Source organism: Triticum urartu, chromosome 6A (assembly GCF_056163025.1).
Source record: "Triticum urartu cultivar PI428250 chromosome 6A, HENAU_Tu73, whole genome shotgun sequence".
NCBI classification, from domain to species: Eukaryota; Viridiplantae; Streptophyta; class Magnoliopsida; order Poales; family Poaceae; genus Triticum; species Triticum urartu.
In genome coordinates, this window is record NC_141878.1 from 81,175,355 (window position 1) to 81,190,169 (window position 14,815).

Below are 14,815 nucleotides of genomic sequence, written 5' to 3' on the forward strand. Positions count from 1 at the left end.
GTCAGCTCTGACTGCTGCAGTTTCAGAACAGAGTAGTTTTGGGAGACGAACAGTTTGGGTAAGCAAACGATGTCCGATTGAGCTGAAATTTGGAGGTGATCTCAAGAACTCGTGTGTCTACTTGTCTGCCAAATTTGGTGCTGTTTGGTTCAGCGGTTTAAGAGCATTTTGCAAAACACTGGAGGGTACAGAAGCTGTGTAAACTCTGCTTTGCTGAAATCTTGCCTCTTGTGGCTGTTGTTGCTGTTGCTGGTTGGCAACGTGGAGAGTGTGTTGTAAATCTCTCTAGAGGTTCTAGGGAAGACTTTGTACTCATCATTCTCATAGTGAAGTTGTGTGGACCGGTCGGTCCACAGCCGTGGTTTTTTACTCCTCAAGTTGAGGAGGTTTTTCCACGTTAAATCCTGTGTCACATGTGCATGTTGTTTGTGTTATTCGGCTGCTTACCTGTTGGTTGAAGCTGTCCTCAAAGTTCATCACAAGTGGAGGGGGCTGTGTAGTGTGCATATTTGCCGTGTCGGTGAATTTGTGCAGCGCATTGTTGCTGTCCAACCCCAACTAAGTGGTATCAGAGCCTTGGTTTGCTTGTGCAAATTGCTGAGTTTCTTGTGGTGAAAGATGGAAGTGAATACCAGCAGGATGATATCTTTGAATGGTATAAATTATCAAGCATGGAAGGGCAAGATGGAGGACTTGTTGTATGTGAAAGAATACTGGAAGCCAGTGTTCTCCACTGAGATGCCGGAGGGCATTGAGGAAGGTCAGTGGAAGGTACTTCATCGCCAAGTTTGTGGGTTTATTCGGCAATGGGTCGATGATAATGTTTTGAACCATATCATTGATGAGACACATGCACGCACCTTATGGCAGAAATTGGAAGAGTTGTTTGCCTGAAAAGAAGGTACAAACAAGATGTTCTTGATCAAACAATTGATGTGCTTGAGGTACAAAGAGGGCATTTTAATTGCAGATCATGTGAATACATTCTAAGGCATTATAAATCAGCTTTCTTCAATGGGAATAACATTTGAAGATGAAGTGAGAGCTTTGCTGCTACTAGGCTCATTACCGGACAGTTGGGAGACCTTTAAGGTCACGGTTTGCAATTCAGCACCTAATGGAGTTGTCACTTGGAATCTTGTGAAAACCAGGGTACTAAATGAAGAGTCCAGAAAGGTGGCTGAAGCTAGTTCTTCCTCACATTAGAGGTGCTAGTCACTCAGTCCAGGGGGAGAAGCAAGAGCAGAGGTCCAGGTAAAGGGGCAGAAAGAGGTAGGAGCAAATCAAAAAGTAAGTATGCTGATTATGAGTGCCATCACTGCCATGAGAAGGGCCACATTAAGTGGCAATATGACAAGTGGAAGAAAGACAAGAAGAAAAAGAAGAAGCAAGATCAGAAGCAACTTGACAGTGATAGTGACACAGAGGGCAACCGAGTTACTACAGTAGAAGAGGACATCATGCTTGTTATGCATGAAGAAAATGAGAGCAGATTTGGTTCCACTGTTGAGGAGAGGGTCACTGTTGTTTCTGATGAAACCGTCAACCTTGTGGATGGTGACGATATGATTTGGATACCGGACAGCGGTGCTACCATTCATGCTACATCTCGCAGAGAGCTCTTCACTAACTATATATCAGGTGATTTTGGTGTTGTGAAGATGGGGAACAATGATAGAGCAGCCATCATTGGAAAAGGAGATGTTCATTTGGAGACCGCAAATGGTACAAGGTTAGTCCTCAAATCTGTGAGGCATGTTGAGGCACTTCGTCTCAATATTATCTTGGTTGGTTTGCTTGATGGAGATGATTACTTGAGCAGTTTTGGAAAAGGGCAGTACAAGCTCATCAAAGGCAACATGATTGTTGCAAGAGGTAAAATGGTCTCAGTGTTGTATCATGTTCATGCTAAGCTCTTTAGTGCTTCTGTCAATGCACTAGAGAAGGATGGTCATTGTGCTTTATGGCACAAGAGACTTGGGCACATGAGTGAGAAGGGGATGATAGTGCTAGTGAAGAAAAAATTGTTGAAGGGTGTGAAAGGAGTTCACATCAAGAAATGTTCAGATTGTCTAGCAGGGAAGCAACACCGAGTTGCCTTCAAGACTCTACCTCCTCACAAGAAGCCCGAGAAGCTGGACTTGATACATTCCGATGTTTGCAAAATGTCGGTAAGATCCCTTGGTGGTGCTAAGTACTTTGTGACTTTTATTGATGACTTTTCCAGGAAAGTTTGGGCCTTCACTTTGAGGACCAAAGATCAAGTACTAGGTGTATTCAAGCAATTCCAAGCCTCGGTTGAGAGAGAAACTGAGAAGAAGATCAAGTGCATTCGCACTGATAATGGAGGAGAGTATATTGGGCCATTTGATGCATATTGCAAGCAGCAGGGTATTAGGCATCAATTTACTCCCTCGAAGACACCACAGCTGAATGGTCTTGCTGAGAGGATGAACAGGACAATTGTGGAGAGAGTTAGATGCTTGTTGTCAAGTGCAAAGCTACACAAACACTTTTGGGGTGAGGCTTTGATGACTGCAGTTTATCTTATTAATCTCTCACCAAGTTATCCTTTGCAGGGAGATGTTCCTAACAGGGTCTGGTGTGACAAGGACATCTCATATGACCACCTGAAGGTTTTTGGGTGCAAGGCCTTTATTCATATTCCTCAAGATGAAAGGTCAAAGCTTGATTCGAAGACACGGCAGTGTATCTTTCTTGGTTATGGTGGTGATGAGTTTGGCTGCAAGCTGTTTGACCCTATAGCAAGGAAAGTTGTGAGAAGTCGTGATGTTGTGTTTGTTGAAGACCAAACAATTGAGGATATTGTGAAGACAAAGGGGTAGGTTCCTCCTCAGCAGCAGCAAGACATGATTGATTCTGACCCAGTTCCTGCAGCTCCAGCTCCTGTGCAAGTTGAAGCAGATGCAGAAGATGTACATGGTGATGTACATGGTGGTGCAGGTGAAGAAGATGCTCCCCAACAGCAGCAATAAGAGTATGATGTTGAAGTTGATGATCCGGATCAGCAGGAAGCACCAGCACCAGAAAGTCCACCATCTGCTCCACTCAGAAGATCCAACAGGGGTCGAATTCCTTCCAGCAGGTATCCCTCAGATCAATACGTGGTGTTATTATCAGATGCAATGCAAGATGAGCACAAGGAGTGGAAAAATGCTATGCAAGAAGAGATGGATTCCTTGCATAAGAATCATACTTATGAGTTGGTGAAGTTGCCCAAGGGCAGGAAAATTTTGAAGAACAAGTGGGTCTACAGAATCAAGCAAGAAGAGCACACATCACATCCAAGGTATAAGGCCAGGCTAGTTGTAAAAGGATCCGGCCAGAGAAAATGCATTGACTATGATGAGATATTTTCTCCGGTTGTGAAGATGACATCCATAAGAGTAATCCTTGGCATGGCAGCAAGTCTCAACTTGAAGGTTGAGCAAATGGATATGAAGACTGCATTCCTTCATGGTGAGTTGGAGGAAGAAATATACATGGAACAACCTGAGGGGTTTCTTGTGAAAGGCAAAGAAGACTATGTGTGCAAGCTGAAGAAAAGTCTCTATGGCCTGAAACAAGCACCAAGACAATGGTACATGAAGTTTGAAACTGTCATGGGGGAGCAAGGCTACAAGAAGTGTAGCTCAGACCATTGTGTGTTTATTCAGAGGTTCTCAGGTGATGATTTCATCATATTATTGCTCTTTGTTGATGATATCCTGATTGTTGGCAAGAATGTCTCTAGGATTGCTAAGTTGAAGAAGGAGTTGAGCAAATGTTTTGCTATGAAAGACTTAGGTCCAGCAAAGAACATTCTCGGAATGAGAATTGAGCGAGACATAAATTGCAACAAGTTGTACTTGTCTCAAGAGAAGTATATTGAGAAGGTACTTCAGAAGTTCAGGATGGAAAATGCTAAAGTTGTGAGTTGTCCACTAGCAGCCCATTTCAAGTTGAGCAGAAAGCAATGTCCTACCACTAATGAGCAGAAAAAGGAAATGCATCATGTTCCTTATGCTTCAGCGGTTGGGAGTTTGATGTATGCTATGGTGTGTACAAGGCCTGACATTGCTCATGCGGTTAGTACTGTGAGCAGATTTATGTCCAATCCAGGAAGACCTCATTGGGAAGCCGTGAAGTGGATTTTGAGATATCTTCGGGGCAGCACAAATCTGAAACTTTGCTTCGGTGACGGTGAGGCCAAGCTGATTGCTTTTTCAGATTCTGACATGGCTGGAGATGTTGACAGAAGGAAGTCTACTTCAGGTTACTTGGTTACCTATGCAGGGGGAGCGATGTCATGGCAAAGCAGGCTGCAAAAGTGTGTGGCATTGAATACAACTGAAGCTGAATTCATTGCAGTAACAGAGGCGAGCAAAGAGCTATTGTGGCTGAAACGGTTGGCTTGTGAGCTTGGTTTTAAGCAAGACAAGTATGTGTTGTTTTGTGACAACCAAAGTGCTATCCACTTGAGTAAGAATGCAAGTTTTCATTCAAGGTCTAAGCATATAGAAGTCCGTTATCATTGGATTCGAGTTGTGTTGTATTCCAAGAAAATGCAACTTGAGAAGGTTCACACCGATGACAATGTGGCTGATATGTTGACTAAAGTGGTGACAAGGAAGAAGCTCGAAGTATGCCGCCGGCTCGCTGGCATGGCTGCCGGAAGGCAGTGAGACCCTCCATGATGTCGGGAGGGGGAGTTTGTTGGGCTAAGTCCCTCCACATGGAGGTGTGTTGGCAGCCCAACATCAGCCCATAAGTCCAACACATGTCAGCCGTTGATTTTCGCTGCATCCAACGGTTGAGAGCGCTTTCAAGGAAAGTGAAGCAAGGAGAAAACCCTAGCCACTCCACCCCTTGCTGGTGGTGGCTTCCATTCATGAGAGTGAGAGAGAGAGCACACAAGAGAAAACACAACCTGAGAGAGGAAGAAGAAGAAGCAGAGGTTCTGTCCAGATTTGTTGCATCTGACTAGACAGTGTTCAAGCTGGTGGTTGGAGGCTCAAACATGCTTGGATCGACCCCAAACTTGGTGAGCTCGTTCCTTACTTTGAGTACTCCGATCTGGTTAGCTGGTTTGAGGATTTGGTCAGTGGAGTATCAGATTTGAGAGTGGTTTTGTCAGCTCTGACTGCTGCAGTTTCAGAACAGAGTAGTTTTGGGAGACGAACAGTTTGGATAGGCAAACGATGTCCGATTGAGCTGAAATTTGGAGGGGATCTTAAGAACTCGTGTGTCTACTTGTCTGCCAAATTTGATGCTGTTTGGTTCAGCGGTTTAAAAGCAGTTTGCAAAACACTGAAGGGTACAGAAGCTGTGTAAACTCTGCTTTGCTGAAATCTTGCCTCTTGTGGCTGTTGTTGCTGTTGCCGGTTGGCAACGTGAAGAGTGTGTTGTAAATCTCTCTAAAGGTTCTAGAGAAGACTTTGTACTCATCATTCTCATAGTGAAGTTGTGTGGACCGGTCGGTCCACAGCCGTGGTTTTTTACTTCTCAAGTTGAGGAGGTTTTTCCACGTTAAATCCTGTGTCACATGTGCATGTTATTTGTGTTATTCGGCTGCTTACCTGTTGGTTGAACCTGTCCTTAAAGTTCATCACAAGTGGAGGGGGCTGTGTAGTGTGCATATTTGCCGTGTCGGTGAATTTGTGCAGCGCATTGTTGCTGTCCAGCCCCAACATACTGTACGTATTTACTATAGATTTTTTTTATGAAATTAAAAGGCTACATCTCGATCACAACGGATCGGTTCAGGATTTTGTCACTTGTAACAAACAAGCAATCTATTCAGTTCTTGAGAAATCAAACGTGTACTCGGATCCTAATGCGAACTGATCGGGAGTAACACCTATATATATGTATAGTACTATACGTGATTATATATGTAGATCGATCCACCAAAGGACTAGCTAATTTCCCTGTAACAAGTCAAAACCTAGGTCCGCCGCAAAGAAGAGAGTCAAAAACCTAGGTGTTTGTGGAATACTTCTTTCCTTACGCTCGCACAATCTCCCGGCGGCAGCGGCCATGGAAAACGTGACTGCCTCGACGAACCGCTTGTCGTCCGTCACCGGTGCGCACCTGTTCAAGATCGCCGGGCACTCCCTGATCAAAGGCACCGACCTGTACATAATGTCCAAGACCTTCCGCGTCGGCGGTCAGGACTGGGCTATCCAATATTACCCCTACGGCCAGAAGGAGAAGGACGACGGCAATAAGGAAGCTGGCAATAAGACAGCCGGCAGCGGAGAGCATACGTCGGTTTTTCTCTACCTGAAGAACGCCACCCAGGGCGATGTCAGAGCCAACTTCTGGTTCTCCCTCCAAGACCCTGCGTCCCCGGAGAAGGGGGAGAAGAACAGAAGAGGCGGCGAGACACGCGACTTCAAGTCCGGAGCACAGTCATGGGGTTACATCAAGTACGTACGCAAGGCCGATCTGGCTGCATCGGGATGCATCAAAGATGACTGCCTAGTGATCAAGTGCACCGTCGAGGTCATTACCTCCGAGCGCTTCGACGACCACGGAGAAGATGAAGTCGTGGCCGTGCCGCCCTCCGAACTGATCCAGAATATCGGCAGACTTCTTGACAACGGCCTCAAAGCGGACATGACCGTCAAGATAGGCTTGTTTAAAAGGTTCAAGGTGCACGGTTGCATCCTCGCTGCGCAGTCGCCAGTCTTCCGTGCGCAGCTGTGCGGCTCCATGCTGGAGAGCAGGAGAAGTAGCATCCGCATCAAGGACATGGACGCTAGTGTTTTCGAGGTCCTGCTGCACTACATGTACAAGGACTCCCTGCCTCCATTCATGGAGGAGACCACCGAAGAGGCTACAAACATGGCACAACATTTGCTTGTCACAGCCGATCGGTATGCCATCGAAAGATTGAAGCTGCTTTGCGCGAACAAGCTGAGCAAGACGCTTGATGTCAACACCGTGGGTTTTACTCTGGATTTTGCTGAGAGAAACAACTGCCAGCAACTCAAGGATTGCTGCGTCAAGTACATGGTACGGAACCGTGATAGGTTTAGAGAAATCATGAAGACCAAAGGGTTCATGCAGTTAACCCAGAATTACGGAAGCCTTGGATCTGAAATTATTGACAAAGCTTTTGCTAATTAATAACCTGTAAAAGGGACAATCAATCGTATTTGACGGTATGACATTATACTTTGCATTTTTAATTACTGAATTTTCTACATCTTTCTCCTACGTGAGTTGTATATTTCCTCTTGTCTCCATCGTCGACATATGGATCTTCTCTGTCTGATGCGCGGATTTTCCTCCATGCACAGTAGGTCCCATGCATGTCAGAGACGTTGGATTGCTTTGAGAGATTGATGTACTTTTATGCGAGGCATTACAACTATGAAATTGTTTTATTTGATTTATTGCACATTATAAAATAATGTAAACCAGATTGTTGCAAAGATGACGTGGCTGGATGTGGCCCTAATGCAAACTAGCCTTCCTAGAGCTCTGTGTGCTGTGTGGGTGTCACACACAGTCATCCTCCTGTCCCAACCGTGTGCGATATGCCATCATAGCAAATATATACTACAAGCGGGTGCAATAATGTGGTGCCCATACCAACAACAAGCTAGTTGTGAAGGGTTGAGGTATCGTGTGTAATGAGCTGGTTAAGGATCAAATTTTAACTTCCTTAGTTTTCTACTAGCGGGCGAAGGCATAGTGTATTAATTAGCCTGTTGTTGGCTTAATTGTAGGTTGATTTGCTCGTGCTTGTGTTTGCTATTGGTAGTTCTTCATTGTGTCTTATCAAGTAGCATGAGGAACAATACAGTACACAATATATGTTTTATGGTAGCTAAAAGGAGCACTTATCTACACAATTACAGGTATCACACTAGTGCAGACGGGCCCGCGGGCAATCAATTGAACTTACATCTTATTTCATGTTGTTTTCCGTGAACGGCCTCCCACGTCGGCGAATCTTGCACACCGCCCAGAATGGTGGGTGAGGGAGTCCTGGACTAAGGGGTCCTCGGACGTCCGGCCTGTTAGCCATGGGCCAGACTGATGGGCTGTGAAGATAAGAAGACCGAAGACTGCACCCGTGTCCGGATAGGACTCTCCTTGGCGTGGAAAGCAAGCTTGGCAACCAAATATGTAAATTCCTTCTTTGTAACCGACCGTGTGTAACCCTAGATCCTCCGGGTGTCTATATAAACTGGAGGACTTAGTCCGGGGAGGAGATAGACTCATTACCATAGTCATACAAGCTAGACCTCTAGGGTTTAGCCATTACGAACTCGTGGTAGATCAACTCTTGTAATACTCATATTCATCAAATCAATCAAGCAGGAAGTAGGGTATTACCTCCATAGAGAGGGCCCGAACCTGGGTAAACATTGTGTCCCCTGTCTCCAGTTACCATTGACCTTAGATGCACAGTTCGGGACCCCCTACCCGAGATCCGCCGGTTTTGACATCGACATTGGTGCTTTCAATGAGAGTTCCACTGTGCCGTCATCAAAAGGTTCGATGGCCCCTTCAATCGTCAACAATGACGCTGTCCAAGGAGAAACCTTCCTCCCCGGACAGATCTTCGTGTTCGGCGGCTTCGCGCTGCGGGGTAACTCGTTTGACCACCTGAAGCAGATGGATAGCTATGCCCCTAGCCACCAGGTCAGATTTGGGAGCTTGAATTACGTCGCGTACATCTGTGGAGATTTGATCTTCGCCGGATTCGAGACCGCGGCGACCGCTCCTGGTCACCTTGATGAACATGACCTAAATCTGTCGTCAGACCGCATCCAGGAGATAGCTCCTGTAACCACACTCTGGCCTTAGATCCGGAGCATACTGCGGCAACCAAGGATGGGAGGCTCAACCCCACCACGGAGGCCATAGATTCCCCGGCGTTGGAGCCGCGCATGGACTTAACCTCACACAATATTCATGTCACCAGAACTCCGGACTCTTCTCTAGGTGTAAGTTCCGAACCATGCGGGCCCGCGGACGCCGAACTTGATCGTTTATCGATCTTCGAGTTCAGCACCGCAGACATCTTCCAGCACTCGCCCTTGGGCGATGTGCTAAGCTCATTAAAGAACCTGTCCTTGGCGGGGGACTCACTGCCGAACTATGTTCGGTTCGAACTAGGGGCTGACGGTGGAGAATTTTGCTTCCCACCCGTCACCCACTTCATAGCCACGGTCGAGGATTTAACCGACACGCTTGATTACGGCTCCGAAGACAACGACGGTATGGACGACGATGCTGATGAAGAGCAAGACCAAAATCCGTCATTTACTGAATGTTGGACGGTCACTTCTTCGTACGATGTGTACATGGTGGATACACCCAAAACAACTAACGACGATGACAAAGAAAATCCAATCGAGAATAAACCTCCTGAGACACAGCAAAAACGCCGGCATCCTAGGCGCCGCTCTAAGTCACGTCATTCAAAATACAGCAATGCTGGCACCAGAGAAAAATAATACTCCGGATGATGCCGAAAACAATGAAGACCTTGCCGAGGTAACATCCGAACAGGAGGAATAAGAAAACGGGCAAGCTAGCCCCGACGAACAGGCCAGGCCCAATGACTCGGAGGACGGTAGTTATCGTCCGCTCTCCCAGGATGAGGAAAGCCTCGACAATGAAGATTTCATCGTGCCTGAGGAACCTCTCGAGCAGGAGCGCTTCAAGCACTAGCTAATAGCCACTGCAAGGAGCCTGAAAAAGAAGCAGCAGCAGCTTCAAGCTGACCAAGATCTGCTCGTCGACAGATGGACTGATGTTCTGGCAGCCAAAGAATACGGCCTCAGACGCTCAGCCAAGAGTTACCCGAAGCGAAGGCTACTACCCCAGCTCGATGAAGAGGCGTCGGAGCCCATACCTCCCTCGCGTAATGCGGCCGATGGACCAGTATGCGGTCGGGACAGTGCAGCGGACCGATCACCACGTGGTCGGAATAAAGCGGCAACTCAGGCCGAACAGCAGCCTGCTCCACGCCCCGTAAAAATAGAGACGAAACAGTTCGGGGTCATACGTACGACCTCCGGCAGACCCTGGATAGTAGAACAGGATATACGCGATCGATTTATGGATCGCGAGGACGTTCCTCGACATGTGATGATGGCTACCTATTCGGATGTGACAAACCTAGTCACACCCGAGCCGATAACCGCAGACGGACTCCATCGGAGCTACGACGCGATGCGGCCAGGTATAGAGGCGCCGCACACCCTCTTTGCTTCACTGATGAAGTAATGTATGCTACCTCTTGAGCATGCGTTGGTTTTTCCCTTGAAGAGGAAAAGGTGATGCAGCAAAGTAGCGTAAGTATTTCCCTCAGTTTTTGAGAACCAGGGTATCAATCCAGTAGGAGGCCACACGCAAGTCCCTCGTACCTACACAAACAAATAAGAATCTTGCAACTGATACGTCTCCAACGTATCTATAAATTTTATTGTTCCATGCTATTATATTATCTGTTTTGGATGTTTATGAGCTTTATTAAACACTTTTATACTATTTTTGGAACTAACCTATTGACCCAGAGCCCAGTGCTAGTTCCTGTTTTTTCCCTTGTTTCAGTGTTTCGAAGAAAAGGAATATCAAACGGAGTCGAAACGGAATGAAACCTTCTGGAGAAGTTATTTTTGGAAAGAAAGCAACCCGGGAGACTTGGAGTGCACGTCAGGAAAGCGACGAGGGAGGCACGAGGCAGGGGGGCGCGCCCTCCACCCTCGTGAGCCCCTCGCGGCTCCCCTGACGTATTTCTTCCGCCTATATATATATCAATATACCCTAAAAACTTCGGGGAACAGAATAGATCGGGAGTTTCGCCACCGCAAGCCTCTGTAGCCACCAAAACCCAATCGGGACCCTGTGCCGGCACCCTGCCGGAGGGGGGGAACCCTCACCGGTGGACATCTTCATCATCCCGGCGCTCTCCATGACGAGGAGGGAGTAGTTCACCCTCGGGGCTGAGGGTATGTACCAGTAGCTATGTGTTTGATCTCCCTCTCTCTCTCTCTCTCTCTCGTGTTCTTGAGGTGATACGATCTTGATGTATCGCGAGCTTTGCTATTGTAGTTGGATCTTATGTTGCTTCTCCCCCTCTACTCTCTTGTAATGGATTGAGTTTTCCCTTTGAAGTAATCTTATCGGATTGAGTCTTTAATGATTTGAGAACACTTGATGTATGTCTTGCCGTGCATATCTGTGGTGACAATGGGATATCACGTGATTCATTTGATGTATGTTTTGGTGATCAACTTGCGGGTTCCGCCCATGAACCTATGCATAGGGGTTGGCACATGTTTTCGTCTTGACTCTCCGGTAGAAACTTTGGGGCACTCTTTGAAGTACTTTGTGTTGGTTTGAATAGATGAATCTAAGATTGTATGATGCATATCGTATAATCATACCCACAGATACTTGAGGTGACATTGGAGTATCTAGGTGACATTCGGGTTTTGGTTTATTTGTGTCTTAAGGTGTTATTCTAGTACGAACTCTAGGGCTGTTTGTGACACTTATAGGAATAGCCCAACGGATTGATTGGAAAGAATAACTTTGAGGTGGTTTTGTACCCTACCATAATCTCTTCGTTTGTCCTCCGCTATTAGTGTCTTTGGAGTGACTCTTTGTTGCATGTTGAGGGATAGTTATATGATTCAATTATGTTATTATTGTTGAGAGAACTTGCACTAGTGAAAGTATGAACCCTAGGCCTTGTTTCCTAGCATTGCAATACAATTTACGCTCACTTTTATCATTAGCTACCTTGCTGTTTTTTTATTTTCAGATTACAAAAACCTATATCTACCATCCATATTGCACTTGTATCACCATCTCTTCGCCGAACTAGTGCACCTATACAATTTACCATTGTATTGGGTGTGTTGGGGACACAAGAGACTCTTCGTTATTTGGTTGCAGGGTTGCTTGAGAGAGACCATCTTCATCCTACGCCTCCCACGGATTGATAAACCTTAGGTCATCCACTTGAGGGAAATTTGCTACTGTCCTACAAACCTCTACACTTGGAGGCCCAACAACGTCTACAAGAAGAAGGTTGTGTAGTAGACATCAAGCTCTTTTCTGGCGTTGTTGGGGATATAACTATTTGTGTAAGCCGCCCATGAGGGGCCGGGTTACGCAAAGAGGGATTCATCAGAAGAAGCCCAAGACCAAGCATGAAGATGGCGGTTCAATAAAGGGTTTAAAGCCCACATGCGATTTAAGGCCCGTAGTGGTAAACCGCCATAATGGCATGACTTGTATCATAAGGTAGAATTAACTAGTCGCCGAGCCGGACCCTGTTTATGAGCCGGCCGAGACTCTGTAGACCGCAGGGCGTCAACCCGTGTATATAAGGGGACGACCCGCTGGCGGCTTAGGGCAAGAAACAACTCATCGAGAACCGGGCATAGCGTATTTCGCTCCCTGGTCATCGAAACCTCAAGCAATACCAACCCAACTAGACGTAGGCCTTACCTTCACCATAAGGGGCCGGACTAGTATAACTCTCTCGTGTCCTTTGTCCCGATTAACCCCTTCAAGCTTCCTAGTTGCGATGGCTCCACGACTAAGTCCTTGCAAGAGGACATCTGTCGTGGCAATTCCACGACAGTTGGCGCCCACCATGGGGCCATCGCACGGTGGATTTGAGTTCTTGAAGGGCAACTTCGAAGGGCTCAAGGGATACACGGTGGGCCGGATGACCAAGAGTCGTCGCGGCAAGATCTACATCGACGACGAAGGCTGGGGCCCCGACGCCGGCTCAATTGAGTACGGGTACCGGGTCCCCTTCGGCAGAATTCACGTCTTCATCGGCCGGATTGGTGAGCCGGACCCTGAGCCGGACAACTGCACCGACCTCGTCAAGACGGCTCAGCGTGCGTGACCCGCCCGAACTCAACCGTATTATTGACAAAGCTTTTTCTAATTAACCCGTAAAAGTGACAATCCATTGTATTTGCCGGTATGACATCAAACTTTGCATTTTTAATTACTGAATTTGTCTACTCCCTCCGTCCCAAAATTATTGTCTTAGATTTGTCTAGATATGAATGTATCTAATACTAAAATGTGACTTGATACATCCGTATTTAGATAAATCTAAGACAAGAATTTTGGGACGGAGGGAGTATATCTTTCTCCTACGTGTGTTGTATGTTTCTTTTTCCCTCCATGTTGACATATGGATCTTCTCTTTCTGATGCGGATTTTCCTCCATGCACAGTAGGTCCTATGCATGGCAGAGATGTTGGATTGCTTTGAGAGATTGATGTACTTTTATGCGAGGCATTAGAATTATGAAATTGTTTTATTTGATTTATTGCACATTATAAAACAATGTAAACAAGAGTATTGCAAAGAAGGCGTGGCTGGATGTGGCCCCTCATGCAAACTAGCCTTCCTAGAGCTCTGTGTGCGGTGTGGGTGTCACACACGGTCATCCTCCTGTCTCAATCGTGTGCGATATGGCACCACAGCAATAGCAAATATATACTACAAGTGGGTGCAATAATATGGTGCCCATATCAACAACAAGATAGTGGTGATGGGTCGAGGTTATCGTGTCTAATAAGCTGGTTAAGGTTCAAATTTTAACTTTCTTAGTTTACTACTAGCGGACGAAGGCACAGGGGCATGCTGCGCCTGTGTATTAATTAGCTTGTTGTTGGCTTAATTGTAACTTGATTTGCTCGTGCTTGTGTTTGCTATTCGTAGTTCTTCATTGTGTCTTATCAAGTAGCATGAGGAACAATACAATAGACAATATATGTTTTATGGTAGCTAAAAGGAGCACTTATATACACAATTACCGGTATAACACTAGTGCAGACGGGTCCTACAAACGGTATTTACCCCCCTTTACATGACATAGTTTTAAACCGTCGCCTTACCTGTGCGGGCGATTAGGAGGAGGAGGAGGGGGGTTCCATCCCACATGACTCAGAAAATCGTTGCCGATAGTTTCTCTGGTCACACACGCGGTGCAAAAAAAAAAAACTCGTATGCGATGAGCCATTGCAAACAATTATATGGGACAAATCGTGTAAGATGTTTTTGTCATACCACACAGTGAATCCAAAACAAATGTTTCCATTTGAATGGTACATCACACACAATTTTCTACATCACATCGTCTGTGATAGGGGTAGCCATCAGAAACGATATTTATAATTTTGTCTTTTGTGTTATCGAATACATCACGCACGGTGCCTAGAAAAAATTGTATGGCATAGGGTTGTTCATCATACACAGTTTTTATAAATTTGCCGCAGTCTAGGGGAAACTACCTTGCCATGGCTATGGGAATAAATTTGCCATGGCTTTGGTAGTAAATTTGCCATGGCCTAGCAATCCAATACGCTATGGTATACGAAATTAAACAATATATAATTCATGATAAATGTAGAAAAAGTATCTCCTGGCAAATTTATTAAGTACTTTTCTAATTGATGGATAATTCGTAAAACAACATACTACATTGACATGGTGATTTTTTAAAACGATATAGTTTTTTGCATGGCAAATGCAGAAAATTTATGTTGTCATGTGACAAATTATATGGAATTTATAAGGATTTAATAAAAAAAAGGGGTCACATGGCAACTTGTCTTAAAAGAAGATACTGCTTAAATAGTGGCAATCATAGAATAATATTGTACATGCATGGGAAATTTATTTATTTTCTTGTTTTGCTAACAATCATGGAAAAAATTGCCATTGTTGAAATAATAACATTGCCATGGTTAAAAAAAGGCCGCTTATAGGCGCCGGCGCGCCGGCCGAACTGTTCAGCCGGTCCAGC

At 45.8% G+C, this 14,815-nt stretch overlaps 1 protein-coding gene across 1 annotated transcript; it reads left to right on the forward strand.

Moving 5' to 3' along the window:
- The first annotated feature begins 6,039 nt into the window (after positions 1-6,039).
- Positions 6,040-7,134, forward strand: LOC125516563 (BTB/POZ and MATH domain-containing protein 2-like). Its single transcript, XM_048681960.1, has one exon. It carries the CDS (start codon positions 6,040-6,042, stop codon positions 7,132-7,134), a length of 1,095 nt encoding a protein of 364 aa, XP_048537917.1.
- Positions 7,135-14,815: the final 7,681 nt, after the last annotated feature.

What these genes read in the sequence shown, in the direction of transcription:
- LOC125516563 (XM_048681960.1), top strand. Translation starts at nt 6,040, where the DNA reads ATGGAAAACGTGACTGCCTCGACGAACCGCTTGTCGTCCGTCACCGGT.